At 49.3% G+C, this 18,901-nt stretch overlaps 1 protein-coding gene and 1 long non-coding RNA gene across 4 annotated transcripts in view; one reads left to right on the forward strand and one right to left on the reverse strand.

Moving 5' to 3' along the window:
• Positions 1 to 18,901, forward strand: part of Syn3 (synapsin III) — a 444,971-nt gene that overhangs the window by 73,690 nt on the left and 352,380 nt on the right. For all 3 annotated transcript variants that reach the window (XM_048802433.1, XM_015482794.2, XM_048802432.1), the window contains one exon: positions 2,007 to 2,064. In XM_048802433.1, coding sequence (XP_048658390.1) covers positions 2,007 to 2,064 — 58 coding nt within the window. The remainder of the gene's footprint in view (positions 1 to 2,006; positions 2,065 to 18,901) is intronic.
• The window catches only part of LOC125616626, a 70,339-nt gene that overhangs the window by 15,174 nt on the left and 36,264 nt on the right, over positions 1 to 18,901 (reverse strand). The window lies entirely within an intron of this gene.

Below are 18,901 nucleotides of genomic sequence, written 5' to 3' on the forward strand. Positions count from 1 at the left end.
AGAATAAGTGGTCACTTCCTAGGCCCAGCTGTCCTTCTTTCCATTTCTTCTTGGACTGTTAAGGGGGTGGGGTGGGAGGCCTGGAGATTGTTGACCTCTTCCTTTATTTCTTTTCTTTTGTGTTGTTGTTGCTCACTGAGCTGCCAGCTCAAGTGGCCTAAAAGAAGCCCATTGAAATAGCTCTTATCTTCCCTTCTTATCAGTGTAAGGTAGGACGAAGTGGGAAGAGCCATGGATTGGCATGGTTCACACAGACCAGAGGGATGCGCTCGGGGTGGGGCTGTGGCACGGTTCTCTGAGGGGAATTCCGGGGGGGGGGGACTTGGAACTTCACTGCGTGGTACCTGCTCCAGAGAGATTAGATCCACACACCCGTGGGGCCAGCCTTGGCTGGGAGTCTGGATCTCAGGAGCCTCCGAAGAGTTCTGTTCCCAGGGTAAGGGAGGCCATTCTCCACATTCTGCTCCCCATGAAGACAACCTTCCCAGGATGAGTCCCTGAGTATGTTCACACCCTCCTCATCCGTTCCCTGGCCCCTTCATCTGGTCCATGAGCCACCAGACTCAAAGGCAAAGCTGTGCTCCCTTTTATTTTTCTGATTGAGCCCCTGGATGTGATCTCCTCTGTGCCTGTTTCACTCACTTTATGCTCTGTACACCCCGGGCCACAGGGTAGACACCAGCCGGGACAGTATGGCAGGGCTTGCTGTGACCTCCTGCAGCAGCTGCAGCGAGGCCTCCTCAGATTGGCCCCCAGCTCAGCTCTGCACTTGCCAATTGAGAAACACACAGCATTTTCCAAACACGGGTTCACTCTCCAGCCCTTGGATCAGCTAAGTGCAGGCTGCTAGTCTGTGGGCTTTTCTAGTCTATGGGCCTTTCTGGTCTGTGGGTTTGTCCGTGCGGCACCTGCCCGGTGTGTTCTCTCTGTGCGTTATCCTTCCCCGCGATGGTGACCGGCACCACTGCTGCCACCTCTGCCACAGCTGGATCGGCTCCAAGGTGCTCTTTCTTGTTCTTTATTGAAAGCACTAGGATTTCCGAGTCTCTAAGACACTCTGACTGCCCAGAGTTGAATTTCAGTGAATTCTCACTTTCACTTACCTCACTGAGAAGCACAACTTCCACTACTTGAATCCCGAGCCATGGAGCAGCTAGAAATGCAGCCTTCTTCTAATCTACAAGCTTGAACCCTGTGTCTGTAAATATCATCTCATTTAATTTTTAAGATAAACCTTAGAAATATGTTGCACGCCTATTAATATCTTTTTTTGGGGGAGGTATTTATATGTTGTTTTTAGATATACTGACAATAGAGTGTATTTTGACATGTTAAACATGGAGTATAACTCATTCTAATCAGGATCCTATTCTTGTGATTGTACATGTTTCATTCACCAGTGGTGTATTCATAATTAACATAGGAAAGTTATGTCTGATTGATTCTACTGTCTTACCTACTCTCATCTCCCATTTCCTTCATTCCCCTTTGTCTAATCCAGTGAACTTCTATTCTTCCTCCACCCCCTCACTGTGTGTTAGCATCTGCATGTCAGAGAGAACATTCAGCCTTTGGTTTTCCAGATCCATCCATTTGCCAGCAAAAGTCATAAAGTCATTCTTCTTTAAGGCTGAGTAATATTCCATTGTATGTATATATACCACAATGTCTTCATCCATTTGTCGTTGAAGGGCACGTAGATTGGTTCCATAGTTTAGCTATTATGAAAAAAAAAAAACACCAAATAACCCAATCAATTAACAGCTTTCTTCCGCAAAGGATAAAACTGAGACCTAGGGAGGTCAAGTGGTTTGACAGCACCAGAATTCTGAGTCTTCCATCTTCCACCTGTTCTCTTTCCATCCACCACACATTGCCTCTAAATGATGGGGCAGTCATCAGTCAAGAGGGGCGGTGAGAGGGAAGGCGCAGGCACTTCTTGGGTAAGGCCTTTGGGAGGAAGCAGTCTGCATCCTTACTCAGTCGATTTCTTCCTCTCCTTGCAGGTCCAAGTATTTCCATGGCAAGAGGCTGAATGGAGAGATTGAGATCCGAGTGGAACAGGTAGGTGGGAGTGGACTCCTGAGCTCTACCACCCTGCCCTTTTCTAAGCTGGGGTCCTTCCCAGGAGGAACCTTGATTCCATCTATTGCAGCCAAAATGAACTATGATTGCCAGAAACAGTCCTGCTTACACCTGGGAGTCTCATTAAATCCCAGAATTATTTGGTCCAGCAACTTCCAACTTTTTTGTTTTAGCAGCACAACTTTTCTTCAAAGGAAATACAAAGTAGGAGCTCATTCTACAAATAGAGGCAAGTTGAGCTGTTCTGATGTTCATGGGCATAGAGACCCCCAAAGTATTTCTATCTCATCTCTACCCCAACCTGTTCCCTGTGGTCCTGGAGACATCTCCATAGAACCACTTGGATCGGAGTATAGTTTGGGAGGGCGACGTGTATGAATCCTGGCGCTCTCGCTTTCCAGATTTGAACCGATGACTTCATCTCTCTGTGCCTCAATTTTTTATATTGTTGTTGGAACTTAATTACTTAAAACCTTGAGAAAGAACAGAATTGAGAATACTAGCTCTTATTATGGCCAGTTATCAATATCCAGCCACCCCCCTTTTTTTCTGGGGATGGGTACTGGGGGTTGAACTCATGGGCACTCGACCACTGAGCCACATCCCCAGTCCTATTTTGTATTTTATTTAGAAACAGGGTCTCACTGAGTTGCTTAGCACCTCACTTTTGCTGAGGCTGGCTTTGAACTAGCGATCCTCTTGCCTCAGAGGCTAGTATTACAGATGTGTGCCACTGCGCCCCGCCAGGTCCCTTGTTTTATGTGGAAAATTAAAACCACACATGTGCTCAAGGGTGCATTGGAAATCAGTGGCAGAATCAGGACTAGAAGGTGCTGGTCCCTTTAGTCCAGATGAGGGGTTCCTCCTACTCATCAAGTGAGCACCTCCTTGCTGCGAGCACTCTGCTGGCCTTAGGAGAGCACATCGGAGCCCGGACTCTGGAGGCATCCTCTGGGTCTGAATCCCAATGCCACACCTAACCAGCCGGTGGCATTGATGCCGCAGCACAGAAGCTCTCTCCAGCCCTTCACCTGAACTCTTGGGGTGATAACGCATATACCTATGTTCATGGGGTTGCAGGGAGTGAGTTAGTGCATAAAGAGAGCTAGGAGAGTGCCTGGTATACACTGGCACTTCATAAATGCTCCTCTTCCCCCTCCTCCTTCTTCCTCCTCTTCATCATCATCAAAGGCAAACGGTAGGTAAGAGAGATAAGGCACCTGGCATAAAATTATTTCGGATAAGCACAATTTTTAAAAACTGGGGCAAGGGGTCATGACTTTTTCTCTCCCTGCACTTTTGGAGCTTTGTGTGGCAGAGGGAGAGAAAGGGCCCTCTGAGCATCAAATTGAATTGGCTTCGTCGCAAAGCACCTACGGTTTGAATTTCAATGTGATCCTGTGGCTTTCAAGTGGATCCAATGTCTGCTTTTCCTTCATGGTAAAAAAAAAAAAAAAAAAAAAGTTTATTTTTGTTCATTTTGCAAATATTTGTCGAGTGTCTACTGTGCTAGCTGCTCATGTAGGGTATGAGGATCAAATCAGGGACCCAGTCCCAAAAAAGCTTGCCGTCTAGGAAGGGAGGTGCGGTGAGTCTTCACAGAGCTTCAGCACAGAAGGTCAGGGCAGGGAGCCCAGGCTTGGTGCCCTGGGCAGCAGAGGCCACTACCAATGGAGGGAGCCAGGCCTCCAGCAGGGAGAGCTATGGAGATGCCCTGGAGAATGGATGGAACCTCAACGAGTGGAGATGGCCGCGGGGAGACCAGGTGAGATGGAGGCAGGGCGAGCAAAGGAGACCTAAGTACAGGGTGCCGAGGGGTGGGCACCCAGCTGGCTGACTCCTAAAGAGGACGCACTGTCTTCCCCTCGCCTGACTTGCTCCTCCTCCCTAATTCCCTCTTTCGGTGAAGAGTGCCACTGGCTACCTTCCACCTTAGCCAGAAACCTGCACAGTCTCCTGGGTGCCCCCCTCTTCCTCCACCTCTACACCCTTTCACTCGCCAGAGCCTGCTGACTGTGCATCCATCATTCCCTAGAGCATCTCCCCACCTCCACCCAGGGCCTTGCCCATGCTAGGCAAGCACTCTGCCCCTGAGCTGCGTCCCCACACCCTCATCTGAGCTTCTTAATCCACAGCCTCATAAATCCACTTTCCACCCATCTCTGAGTTATTTTTCATACAAAGGCTAGAGTGACCTTTCTAAAAAAAAAAAAAACAAAAAAATTGTTCTCTAAGTGTTAAAGTCCTTTGCCCAAAGACTCCTTTTCCCATCCCTATCTAAATCAGGTAGCCTGGTGACTCCTTTGCATAACACCTCAGCTTTTCCTTCCTGGCTCTTACCTGAGTTTTGTACTAAGTGTCCAGGGTGGATCGTTTGCATGAGGCTAGGGAGCTTGGCTGTCTGGATCCCACTCTGTGAGTGGCACAGGGCCTGGCACAGATGAGAGTTAAGGGAAATACTTGCAGAATGAATAACTGATAGATTCCACAGATTCCAGGCTGCTCCTCGGTTTCCAAAAGCGATAAATCACCGTGCCTTAATCTTCCCTCAAAAATCTGAGGTTTCCGTAAACCATCTGGTACATGCTCAGTCGCCAGCTGAGCTGGCCCTGTCTCATCCCCTTGTGGCAACCCCAGGTGGGTGTCTTAATATCTCCCTTTCGTCTCAGCGCTGCCTTTGGCCCAACTTGTAGGTAGAAAATCTTTAAGCAGGGGCATCAGAGGGGATTGTCATGAGAATAACTCACCCAGGGGCCCTGGGGACAGACGCACAGCTGGTCTATGAGGGCTAAAATCATGCTGGGAAACCTTGGCTAATTGAGTCATCCTCATTTCCGGCCATGCCTCTCCATGGAAGCCAGAAGGTAAATCAGCCAGGAAACCAATTAGCAGGTCATTTGGTCATTTTTCCTCTGGAAGATATATTTTCCCAAGCCCATCTTGGAGCCTGAGTCTCTTCTCTTTGCCCATCTGGATCAATGGGTGGGTCACATAAGTGACCTCTCAGGAATCTCACAGGCATCCTCTAGCATTCAGGAAAAGGTTTAGGACGGAAGCCACTATTTAGTCTAAGCTGGCCTTGAATTTCGGGAGCTTGTCTCTCAACCAAGGGCCAAATTAACCAGATAATTGCACTGTCTGGGGTTTGCTGGACAGAACGAAAGAGTTAGTTGTGGTTGGCCTAGAAGGAAGCCTCCACCCTTCTCTCCACCTTCTTCCCCTCAATTTAAAAGCTGCAGGGCCTGACTCTCACAGAGCCAGGAATCAAGATGCCCTGGGGAGGCCCGCAGGGGTCAGTGCATCCATTTGCATTCCATTACCCAGAATGCCCTGCTGCCTCTGTGGGGTCCTCACAGCAGGGTCCGAGGAGAACCTGAGAACATCAGGCCAGGGTGGCTGGCATGTCCAGCTCTCCTCTGTTTATATTTGAAGCAGAGGTTTTTCTTCCCACAGGCTCAAGTCACCCCTCTGTGGGACTTGGAAATGAGACTGATGAATGGATTAACATTAAGTAGACTTGCAGTCTGAGAGGTCAGACCCTCCAATAAAACAAAAGCATTTGAAATTCCCATGTTTGGCCTTTCCTCAGTGTTCATAGAGGTACCAAAGCAGAAGGAACAGTCACACCTTGCTCCAGCAGGTAAGAAAGGCAAGAGGAGGAGGCTGGCCAGCCACAGAGTTACATGGGAATACCTCGCTCTCCCTTGGAGTCTTTGTTCCTGTGTGGTGTTGGAGTTGGGGTGAAGATAGGTATAGATCAGTGTGGATTCCAGCGAAAGCTGTTGGACACCTCTTTCTTCTGCTCTTCCCATATTTCCTCAACATAAATATCTTCTGAAAGTAAAGATGAGATTTTTTTCCCTTAAAAAAATGTAAATACTTTGGACTCTGAACAGATAGAGAATCTCTTCTCCAAAATACTTGAGACCAGAAGTGTTTCAGTTTTTTGTTGTTGTTGTTGTTGTTTTGTTTTTCAGGTTTTACAATACTTCTTGGGATGGGACCCAAATCTAAACGTGAAATTCATTTGTTTCATGTACACCCTCATGCACATAGACTGAAGGAAATGTCATACAATATTGTCAGTGCAACTCCATCTTGACTGCATCCTATCACATGAGGTCAAAGGCGGAATTTTCCGCTGGTGGTAACACATTCATGCTCATAATATGTCCGATTCTGGAGCATTTTGGGTTTGGGATTTTCAGATTGGGGGAGCTCAACCTGTTTTCCTATTTCTTCATACCAATTTCAGCCTTCAATGCCTAATTCTTTCTGGGACAACCTTTCTTGGACTAGATCTTAACTGTAGACATTGACTATGACGACCATGTGATATTTCAAGAAATGGTTATCAGCAAGATGAAGTAATGGTGGTTGGCTGTCAATTCAGTTTTGGGAGTTGGTAACAGGTTGAACATTCCCCTTAGTAGGGAATGATTACTTGATACAAAAGCACCTTGAATAATCTAATGGCTCTGTTTCTGTACTCCTTCTTTTTTGGGGTGGAGGGGGTACTGGGGATTGAATTCGGGGACACTCAACTACTGAGCTACATCCCCAACCCTATTTTGTATTTTGTATAGAGACAGAGTCTCACTGATTTGCTTAGTGCCTCACCGTTGCTGAGGCTGGCTTTGAACTCATGATCCCCCTGCCTCAGCCTCCTGAGCTGCTGGGATGATAGATGTGCACCACCATGCCCAGTTTGCACTCCTTCTTAATCATAATTTACCAATTACATTTGCTGATGAGTTGAAGCAGAATAGGAGAGAGAATGTGCCAGATTACATCTGGTATGATCAAATTGCATAGGAATACAATACCAGGTCCCATTCTAAAACTCAGCTGCAAAAGACCAGTCTTGAAGAGACTCAACATATTAAAATCACATGAGAAGAAGAAAAAAAAAAGACCTAAGACTTATTAAGTTGAACACAGCCTAATATTTGTGGGAGGAGATATGGCATGAAGGTTAAGAGTGTGACTTCAGAGTAAGACAGACTGGAGATGGAATCTCAGCTCCGACATCTTTTGATGGTCTTTGATCTACTTGTAATATCTCCAAGTATCAATTTCTTGGTTGGAAAAATGGAAATAGCCATTTCTATCCCCTATTTCTATTATCTATGAATTAAATGAGTTAATGTAATATGCTTAGCGTAGTTTCTGACACATATGGTAGATGCCCAATAAACTATAGGTATGGTTGTTACCCCCAAACTGATGCTATTTCAGGCTATGTCACCTATGTGCAGCATCAGAATGCAGAAATGCGATGGCCCCTAAGCTCCCCTCCCCGACACCAAATATATGCAATGTTCTAGCCCGAATCTAGCAAGAGATCCAGTTGTAGTGTCAGACCGTAAAGAGAAAATAACAGCTCAGGAGGCCTCCTGAGGAAATGGGAATGATAGGAACCAAGAGGATCCCGTCCAGGAACTGGAGGTGTTTGGCACAGAGGAAGAGAGGCCTCGTGCGGGCCCCGGTCTACTCTACGAATCCCACCACTTGAACCAGTGGTTGATAAGTAATAGCTACCGAATGTCGAGTCCTTACAAGGTAAAGCCAAATGCTTTTCACTGTTGAGGTTGGCATCATTATCACCCCATCTTACAGAAACTGAGCTCAGAGCGCGAAGGGCCTGCCACAGTTACCAACTAATTAAACGGCAGGGGTCTGGTTGAACCCAGTTAGCTGAACTTCAGTGCGTTTTCCTGCCAGCTTTGCTGATATCAAGATCAATAACCAATAACCAGTATGTATTGGTTAAAGCGCTTTCCACACATAAACTTGTTTCAACCTCACAAGGACATACTAAGATAAATGGATCCAACCAAATCCATTTGGCAGATGAAGAAACTGGGGCTCAAAAAGGTTGAACCATCAGCAGAAATGAGCGATAGAGCAGGAATTTGAACCCTAGCTTGTTTCCCTGGGGTTGAGTTCAGGCTAATGGTACAATCCTAGAGGATCTGTCCACCCCCAGTTGTGCCAGGGCAGGGGGGTAGTTTGGAAAGGCCAAAGAGTGTGCCCGAGACAGTGTGTGAGACGTAGTATTTATTGGGGAAAGTTTACAAGAGATCAGCGACTATTCCAAGAAGAGTTCAGTGGTGACAGGCTGAGCCCTCAGTTCCACCCCAGTCCCCGCTTGGAGAAGGGTCTTAGATGTCAGGCTGCAGAAACAGTGACATCTTCAGCATCAGCTGTCTCAATTTGTTTTCCTGGTCAGCAGCAGCCCCAGGAGAAACTGTCCTGTGTACGTGCAGGAAAGCTGCCTTCCACAGATAATGCTCTCTTGCCCTCCTTCCCTGTGTGCACAGGGAAAGCCACGTCCTTCAGGATCATATGTGTCTGGACTTCCTGGCCTGGGTTAGTGCCTATTGTTCCTTTAGCTTGGCTAGGTTTTTTTGAAAACAGAAAAAGGGGCATTTGGAGACATAGTGTTTTGCCACCCCCCTTTTCTTTAGGGACAATACAAAGATGGATTTCAACTTGGTATAAACACAAGCTACTGAGCAGAGCCAACTAATGCTGAAAGGGACGTTCCTGTGACCTGGAAATGCTCTGGCAGATATCAGATGGCTAATTCAGGGAGTAGTTCCCTGGAAATTCATCACCTAATAAGATTAAAAAAAAAAAAAAGACTGCATCCATTTTTCTTTTATTTATTTTGGGGAGTAAAAGTAACAAATTCCAAGAGTTAAAATTAAACAAAGGTGCAACGTGGTATCTGGAGAAAAGTCTTCCCGCAAACCTGCCCTCACCGATCCGCTTCTCTTTGGTGCAGCTAACCACTGGTGCTGGTTTCTCAGGCAATTTCCTAAAGAGGTTTCCAATGCCGTGTTCAAGTCCACATGTATACATTTCATAAAGGGTAGTTGGTCAGAAAAAAAACATAAGCCATTCTAGGTATTTTGGAGGAGGATTTAAAAAGGATTGATTACAAATGGATCCAAAGGGGAAGTCATAGAACCCAGAGCCACAGAGGTCCTCTGGCCACTGTCATCACCACCACTGCTATTGTTAAAACTGCCACTGTGGTCACCAAAGAAACCTGAGCCCGCCCTCCCATGATGCCACAGGCCTTCCCCAACTCCTCCATCTGCTGTTGCTGTTGGTGGACTTTCTGTGGCTATTAGCTGAAGCAGAAGGCTGGCTGCCTCCTCCCTAACTCAGTTCCTGTATGAACACCTCCCCTTGGTAGGAAGGAACAGGAGCCATGCGGCAAAAGAATCTGGGGAGTGTAAATTTGGGGGTGTCAATTCTGTCGTGTAGGAGAAAACCAAGGGGGATGGACATAGGCCTCTTAAAGACGATGGTGACAGCACCATCTGTCTCTTTGGCCTCTCAACATCCACACGTGCCCTTCTGCTTCTCCGTACTCATTGAAACCCCCACTTTTCACTTAATGCATCCTGGAGTTTATTCCAAGGGGGCACATGCAGAGATCTCGCTCTTGTTAACGATCGCCTGGGTTTCTGTCCCGTCATAGTTGGTTTTCCTTAATTTTACTGTTGCAGGAAATGCTAAACCTGTTAGCCTATCTGTAGGATTCATTCCTTGAAGCAGAACGACTCACTCCACCAGCAGTGCACGTCGTAGATGCCACAGTGTACTCTAGGCATAAAGGACTCCCCGCCCCTCTGCAGCTGCTGAAGTGCTCCCAGAAGATAGACCTCAGCCGACTCGTGGAAGTGCCTCAGCTGAAGAGCACTGCTTTGCCCAAGGCCACGTCTCTTTCTTGGGGACAGTTTCTCCAATGATACAAAGGCCCGGCCACTTCACCCCAATTTGAGACAAATTGAAAGGCCCTGGCATCTCGCGGGGTCTCGGTGGAGTTGACAGAGATCTTGCTGGGACCCTGGTGTGGCTGGACTTCTCCCCATGCGGTACTCATCCCTGCCTTTCCTCCACCGTCCAGCGACAGCCATTCCCAGAGACCTCCTAATGAACGTCTCAAGCCAATATCCACCCAGAGTCTGCCTCTCAGAGAACACGACCTTCAAGAGCACATTTATAACTTCTGGCCAACCACCCTCCATGGAGATTGCGTGGATGATCTGTAACACTCTTCAGATCCGGGTTTCTAGGACTCTGCAGGACCCACAGATTCTGGGGTCCATCCTGGGTAGAATGCTCTCTTGGTTCCAGGCCAGACATTGATGCTGAACCCTGAAGTGCTCCATAATTGGGTCTTCCTGTTTGACCTCCTTGTGTTTGAAATTCACCAGAGCTTGGCGTTTCTGTGCAGGGCCGAGTCCGACAGAATTCTGCTACTCGGATCCAGTAAGCCTTGTTTTGTTAACACAATCCTGCAAGATTTATTTGTTTGGCTTGGCTTACCCTGACCTCAGACGTTCTGTTTTGTGTTATTTTTAAAAGCGTGCAGGTCTCCATGGAGGCCTCTTTCTTTTCAAATCTAAGAACCAGCTGGGAGAATTAAAAAAAAAAAAAAAAAAAGGCAGGTGGGATCCTAGGACACACTCGCTGAACCATAACTCATCAGAAGAGCAAGCACTTCTCTCCTTAGCCATGGACTTGATTAATGTGGGTTTATCAGCTGCCTGGGCCTACCTTAAGTCCACCAACGGGAGAAGTCTATAGAGAACAAAGAAGCGATAATAATGATGGTGTTAGCAAGCTTTTATTGAGCATTTACTGCATGCTATGTGCCCTGTTAATTTCTTCCTCAGCAATAACTCATTTCATCTCCATGGCATACCTGGGGCTGAGGAGACTGAGGCTTGGAGAGCTTTAATGAATTTCTCAGGTGTGGCCACACAGCTGGTAAGAATGTAGCGAAGCTAGGATTTGAACCCAGGTCTGGCTTAACCAAAGTAGAGGTTAAATAAAGTAGATCTATGAGAAGAGCTGTTGTTCTTGAATTTGTCTTTAGAAACCTCTTTTGCTTTTCCCCTCTTGGCTCAGGTTCCTGGAGTACAAACCCCACAACCCCCTCCTATCTCACCCTGCTGTTTTGATCAACTGGATAAATTACAAATTCATATGTGGTGTTCTAGGGAAAAACTCCTCTTTCCCTGACCGAGTCTGATGGCTCTTATTCATCCCTTGATGTTTCTGGCTTAGTGCTCAGCTCCTCTGTTCACAGGGGGGTGTGTTCTCTGTTTTCCCCAAGGCTGTGTTCTGTTGTCGTTAAGCATAGCTACATGTCTCCAACCTATATGAATACTATATCAAACTCTGGAGCCAGATGGGCTGGGTTTGAGTTCCTCAGTGACCTTGAGGAACTAATTCAGTTTCTTTGTACATTTAAGCAATAACAATAAACAAAAATCACTATAGAGTTTTGAGATTAAGTTACTGTTATGGTTTGGTCTTGAATGTCCCCCAAGGGCTCATGAGTTGAAGACTTGGTCCACAGTGTCGCAATGTCCCCCAGTGGGGCATGTGAGGAGTGATTAGACCAGGAGGGCTCTGGTCTCACCAGTGCGTTAATCCATCAATAGACTCCTGACCTGATGGCATTATTTGGAGGTGGTGGAAACTTGAGGAGGTGAGGCCGAGCTGGAGGAAGTGGTCGCTGGGATCCTGTCCCACCCCTCCCTTGCCCTCGTCTCTCTCTGGTCCCCTCTCCCTCCCTCCTGGCTCACATGCTCTGCCACACCCTCCATCACGGCAATCTGCCCCATATAGGCCCAAAGCAATGGAGCCAACTGACCCTGGACTGAAACCAGGAGCCAAAATGAATCTTTCCTCCTTTAAGTTGCTTTTCTCAAAGGAGAGATCCAGCCAGGTGGGCCAGAGGAACACTGGGACCAGGGCTGACCAAGCCCCAGTGATCCCAAATGCGGTTGGGCCTCGGCCACTCTGTCAGGTGGCTGGTCCTTCGAGCCCCTTTGTCTTCTCTGCTAGAGGAGCCTCTGGTGTCCTGGTCCAGCTGTGCCACCTGTGAGCACCTGAGCTGGATCTTAGAGAATTCATCTGGGGATGTGGGCAAGGCTGTCCCGGGAGGGTGAGGTCTAGCACAGGCGTTATTTTCTGAGCAGGGCTGTGAAGGAGGAGGGATGGGATTCACTCACATCAGGAAGCCCAGCTCCATGTTCTTGGCCTCTGGAGACCGATGGGCCGTTCCCCTCTCCTTACTGGCTCCCTCTTCGTCAGTACCTGCCCGGCCCCAGCCCTGAACCGCTGGACGATAGATAAATGAGAATCCAACGGAAATTCGATAGACACTCTGGAGGAGAACGCAGCAAGCCCATTAGCTCCCGAGGGATGAGTCATGAAAAGATAAACAGAACTTGTCTTATCTAAACCTGCTCCTGGGTCAAGAGACACTTACTGAGCACCTGCTCTGTCCTTGGTCTTTCTGACAGAGCCCTTCACCCTTGAAGAGTCCTTCAGCTGGGGACTGTAATATGTCATGGTGAGCACTGTCAGGGATCTGTCCAGCCTTGGACTGTTTAGGGAAGGCCTCACAGAGCAGCAGAAGCCCAGTTGGGGTTTGAGGAAGAGAATCGAGGGAGTGTCAATGGGCAGATGTGCACATCAGGTCTTCCAGCTGAACAGCATGGTCTAAATCTCAGTTTGTCACAGATGGGGAGAAGGTCAGCCTACACAGTGCAGGAGAAGGGATGGTGGGGGAAGAAAACAAGATAGAGAACAGTCTGTCCAGGGTGAGCTTTGTGTGCAAGGAGTGCAACTAGAAATTGTTTCCTAGAGGCAATGGGGTGGGGGGGTGCCCTGGACCATTCAAGTCTGGGCGATGGAACTGGGTATTCACCATAGAATGCACGTGCCAATGGGGGGCTTGGTAAGTGCACCACATAGGCATGGTGGCCTGAGACGGGGCAGAGAAACTCAGCTCTGGATTTGGTGTGGGTGGGAGGAGAAGATGCCTGATCCTTGATTATTGTGCTTGGGAAGGAAGTTCATGGAAAAGACTCCACAACTGTCCCCTGAATGCATGTGGGTGCAGGGCCTTGTCATGGTGTCCTCCAGCCATCCCAGCTCCCTTCTCATACCTGGACTTGGCATTTGAGAATATAGGAGAAGAACTGACCTGTGGCCTCAGACCCACGTGGCCAGCTCAAGCTGGTGTCACGTAAAGCAAGCCACTGCCAGCCTCGCGTATCCACCACTCTGTACCGCCAGTTGCCCTGACCCATTCCACACTCCACCTCGTGCTTCTCCCAATCTGTGCCATCTCTGGCCTTGAGACGCCTCCTTGTCTCCCCACCCCTCTCCTACCCCCCTGCCCCCCCTGCACTATCACGGTCGCTTCGCCCTTGGGCGTTGGCCTGGCCATTCTGCATTCCGCCCCCCAGCCCTGCGCTTGTCTCCACCACTTGGGTCTGGCCCACTCCCTGGTGAGAGGAGCCCCCGCCGGGCTCCCCCAGCCCTGCCAGCAGCCCCAGCCCAGATGTGCTTGCACACTGGGTTTGGGCTTTGCCTTGCAGTAGGATCCCAGGGTTATTAATTAACCCGGGTGGAACCTATTATGAAACACCCCAGAAACTGGAAGGAACCGAGAGACTCCTCAAATCACAGCAGGGGAAATGCCTTGTAATTGACTTGGATGACTTCACTGCAAAACTCTGTCTGGCTGTTATGCTAAACTGAAAACCAATCTATTAGGTTGTCGAAGGAGCCTCCCAGCCCACCCTGGGCAGTCTCCTGAGGAGCGGGTGGGGCTGGCACACATCAGGACTTAGGCACTGCAATGGCTTCCTTTGGCCATACCCAGTCTGGCCACATACTCTAGTGCCCTGAGAAAGAGAGAGGGGGCTGCTATCCCAGAATGACTTTGTAAGTCCTCCATGGTCTACCCTTAACAGCTTCTTTCTTTGGAATAGAGTTCCACAAACCCCATTTCTCAGGGAGCTTGGAAGGTGGCATAGGAGCATGTCCACAGACGGTGATGTGCAGATGACAGCGGCACAGCCTGGGGCCCGGAGAGATTTATGACAATAGTCAGCATCTGATCCGTGCTCACTGAGTGCCAGGCATGCGCTGAGCCCTTCAGATGGACTCGTTTATTTGATGGGGAGACTGAGGCTTGTCCAAGTTCACACCATGAATAAGTGGCAGAGCTGGAATTCTCAATCAGCCTAACTCCAGAGTCTGTGTCTGTCATTCCCAACTGTGCTGTCTCGCCTGGAAGACCTGGTGACACATATTCACACATAAAGTGCTGCCTGGTGCAGCGGACTTGGTCAGTGGGTCTCCAGTGGAAAGGCAAGGCCTTCTGTGAGCTAGCCCCTTCCTGTTTCCTCTCCTCCCAGGGTCTGCCTTAGACTCTAGTCCTCCCACACCCCCCGTCCCCAAGCCATCCTGGAGTCACAGTCCCTGCCTGGCTTGGGAAAGTCTCTCTTCCTGGAAAATCCTTTTCTCACTTTTGCCCTAAATGTGTCAACATTTAGCTCAGGCACTGTTTCTGTGCTGCTTTCCTCTTCCTGGTAAGGAGGGGTGTCTCCTGCCTGCTCTCACAGAACCTCACGTGGGCCACTGTGACGCTTATCTGCTCACTTTGAAATTACTAGTTTGCCTGCCCATCACTCCCTGTAGATGCTGAGCTCACTGGGAACAGAGGTGTATCTTTATTTATCCTAGAGAAATTCATTGAGCACCTACTATGTCCTAGGTGATAGGGCTATGATGGTAATTCAAGACAAATGAATTTCTACCTGAGGCAACTTAAAGCCTAACGGGGAGAACAGGTATCAATCCCATTCTGTCTCTTACACACACACACACACACACACACACACTCTGTGATGTCAGCATGTGGTGGGCAGGCTGGCCGGGGACATTCATTCAGGTACATGATCCATGCTCCAAGAACATAATCTGTGCTCAATAGATATCTCTCAAACTTATCCAAAGTAGCAAAAAGAGAAGCCACAGAGAAGAGATGTGGTGTCCCATAAGAACCGAGACGGCCCAAATGCCCTGTTGCGTGGTGACAGAGGATAGGTGAAGCCCTAGTCCAAGAGGAGCCGCCCTGCAGGTGCAGCGGGGTATGCATGGTCTGGGCTGTTGATCTGGAATACCTTCATTCAATCTCCACTTCTGTCCTACAAAGTGAGAACGGATGCAACCGAGACTGGAGAGGCAGAGAGTCCTGCCGGAAGCCACACCGCTGGCAGGTGCAGAGGTGAGACGTGGGCACCACTGACCCCTCCCCACACGGGGTCTCCTCCGGGTGCAGCTCCTTGCCAAGGCCATGGTTATGGCAGAGCCAGCCCTGCCCTCCTGCCAAGCCTGGCCTTGGGAATTCCAAGGGGAAGAACTTGGCAGTGATCAAGCTCCAGCCGGAAATGAAGCCTGTCCGTCATCGTAGGGCACCGGGGTTTGGACTCGAGAGTCCTAAAAACCCCTCGAGGGAAGGAAAACGGGCTCTCGTGGGTCAGATCCGAGATCTGCACTGCTTCGTGCCTCCCATGTATGGCTGGGTGCTGTCCCTTCAGACACCCCTGGGGAGGAAGGCTCCTTCGTCTATAGGCACAGGAAGCAGTCAAGGCGCAGAGAGTTGAAATGGGTCACTTCTTAGGGGCAGAACTGTGACCACAATCTACATCCTCCTGGTTCAAAAGCTGAAACCCCACTCCCACCCGTTCACCTGGTACCCAGCTGAACTTGAGAATCAGAACTTGCTTCTTCTGAACTAAAGCACTTTTCCAGATTGATTTTTCTCTGGTACAAAAGTCAGCCTCTCCGAGTTCCCTGGGTCTGGTTGCCGGAACCTTCCTTTCCTCCCTGAGCAACGACCTGAGTTTCCTTGCATGCCCTTGTGGGTGGGATGTCGGCCTGTTTAAAGTGGAACTGCACCAGTGACCTCCCACCCACGGCACCTCGGGGTCCGCCTTCTGTCCAGACAGGGAGGAGACAGTCGGTCTTGCCCCTCTGGGGCTGCCAGGAAAAGCAAGAGAAGCCGAGAGGTCCAACCTCCCCCGGCTGGGCCAGCCAAGTGCCAGGAACCCCAGACTCGGCCCCCATGGGACAGAAGCGGATGTTGATTACTTGTCTTAATTTGCTTATTCTTCCTGTACAATCCCTTTGGTCTCTCTCTGGCTCCCTCCGCTCTCCATGGCCCAGGCTCCTCGGTGTCTATGGGCTGAAGGCCAAAGTCTTTAGGCTGCACCAAGCCCCTTCCTAACCTGGCACAGCTGAGCTTTCTCACTCTCCCTGTTCCTCTCTCTGCTTCGTGGTCCCCATGGGTGACTTTGGAGGGGCCAAATAATTAATTTACGAGGTTCCACATTTAACATGGCTTTCCTGCCAGTTCTACATCTCTGTGTCCAAAAACATTGTTTGTATGCAATGCGTATCGGTACGTCTGACCGTCCCTCCCTTCGTCCACCTCTCCTGCCAGTCGACCGTGCATTTATCTCATTATCCTCCAGGCTTAACTCCCCGCCCCTGCTCTGTTTTGTGGTCTCTGATCAGTTCAGAATTAGGTTTGCTTCCCTCTAAAAGCCTTTATGAAATTTAGTCTTGCGCAATACACATAGTCAAGATCGCAATAATAATTCCTGTGTATTAAGCAGTGTATTTATACGTACACTACATATTTATAGACACACATATTATATATACAGCCCCCACACATATATAGCAAAGAAGAGAGAAAGAATGAGACACTCTGCCAAGATTTTACTATATACATAACCTAATTTTACCCTCTCAGTAGCCTTGTGAGCTGACTATTGTCACTGGAGGTGAGGTCCCCAGTGTGACCTATAAGTGACAGAGGCAGAATGTGAACTTCTGTCTGGCTCCTCTCTGCAATCCCATTTTCCTAACTCAGTCCTCATCCCTGGGATACTCATTGGCTATTAAAAGGTCTCTTTGAATCCTTACCTCTCCATATATTGAATGGGAGATTACATTAAGATTCTGGAAGTGAGCAGCTCACTCTTATTAGTTCTTATTTCTACTCTATAGTATTGTAGCATTTTATTGGTGTGGAGGGAACATTTTCTGTCCAATAAAGAGAAGACATCTGTCAAGGCAGTTTTGTGTGCTGGGCGGGGCGGGGCCCTTGGATGACACAGACAAGCGCTAAGATCCTCCCCTTCCTTTCTTACCCCTGGGGCTCAGAGCAAGTGGCTGAAGGATCTTGGCGTCAATTTCTTTATTCACAAAATGGAGACAGTAAATGTAGCCGTGTTCAGTACATGGTCAGAACTGAGTCCATCCCAGGGAAATCTGAGGGGCTCAGGATCCAGGTCTTGTCTATAAAAGGAGGCACGGTGTATACATGGGGCAGCGCCACCCCACGTCTTGGCCAGACAGGGAAGGCACGGCTCCCAGCTGAGCAGGGGCAGCTCGATATCTTCCCCCAGAGCTGGCAGCAAGACGAAACCTGCTGGCTGACCCCACGGGAGCGTTCAGATCCCCCATGCTCTGGCCCTGACCCAGATCTACTGGAAGAGGGTGGCAGGTCACGGTCAAGGTGGTGGCATCCTTAGTTGGCAGATAAGGGGTGGGGATGGAACCAAGCCCACCAGCGACACGCCAGTTCTCTTCTAGCCTGGGTTGTCTGCCAAAGCACCTGGCTTCTGGGTGTGCACCTCATGGCCCTGATGTTCAGAGGGACCTGGGTCCCTGTTGGACGTCTTTGGGAGGATGAAGAGGGACAGAGAGAGACTGGAAAGAGGAAGATAAACTTGGCCTAACTCATGTCTTTCTATGCCCATAGTTTCTAACCAGGGGTGATTTTTGCCTCCCAGGGGACATTCTGCAATGCCTGGACACATTTTTGGTTGTCTCAGCCTGGGAGGTTCCTGGCCACTGTAGGTAGAGCTAGGGGCGCTGCTAAACATCCTTCCATGCACAGGACAGCCCCAGGACAGAATTCTCCAGCTCAAAATGTCAGTAGTGCTGGGACAGAGAAATCCTGTCCCCAACTGAACTGCTCAAAGGTCACACCTTCTGTGGAGGACTCCTGTGGGACCCTAAGGACAAGAGATGGGAATCCAGTTTATGGTGGTGCAGACTTCATTCTCAAAAAACACCACCTTCACTGCCTCTTGCAAACTCTGCAGGAGCCTCAGGACAGAACAGGGAAGGGACCTGCTCCCCATCTTTACAGCAAGAGTCGTTGAGACAGAAGTTTCTGGGATTTCTCCCAAGATGCCATGGCTAGGAAGTCCCAGAGGTGAGTTGAAGCCTGAGTTTATAGCCGCATGCTCTGCGCTCTGGGACACCTCTGTGCGTCCTGTGAGTGTGGCCAGGAGCCCAGCAGAAACCCAGGGCCCATCAAAATCCTGTGGGACATGGGAGTGGGCCACAGCCTATTTTAAAGGTACCAGAGTTTGTGCATAAAACACTCAGATACATAAATGACCATCATGGAGGAGATGCTCTTATATCCATGGTCCCCTAGAAGCAAGAGGTAAAACGTGCCACACAGGAGCCAGGGGGCAGGCGGGGGGCAGATGGGAGGAGCCTTTAACGTGGTCTTGTGGAAGGATCAAGGAGGCGGGGTGAAGAGGCTCAGGACTGATGGTGTGGCTGACTGATTTCAGCCTTGCAGGAGAGTGAGCACCGGTAGCTCTTGTCTGGTAGCTGGCCCTGGGTGATCAGGGCAGGTGGCTACAAGGCAGGTGGTGTCTGGATTGACTGGACCGACTGGTGGGCACTTGGAAGGCGCCCTCCAGGCCAGCTGCTTGGTATGTCCAGGTTTTGGTCCTCTAGGAAGGAAGGCCCCAGGTGTCTAAGCATCTGAACAGGGAGAATGAAAGGTGTGGTCAAGATGCCCGTCCAGCACCAGGGCCCCACCACACTGCTTCTTCGCAGTCTCTCAAAAGAGAACTTCTTGGCTTTCAATTAAATCTTCTGTAAATCCCAA

Source organism: Marmota marmota, unplaced genomic scaffold, assembly GCF_001458135.2.
Source record: "Marmota marmota marmota unplaced genomic scaffold, marMar, whole genome shotgun sequence".
NCBI classification, from domain to species: domain Eukaryota; kingdom Metazoa; phylum Chordata; class Mammalia; order Rodentia; family Sciuridae; genus Marmota; species Marmota marmota.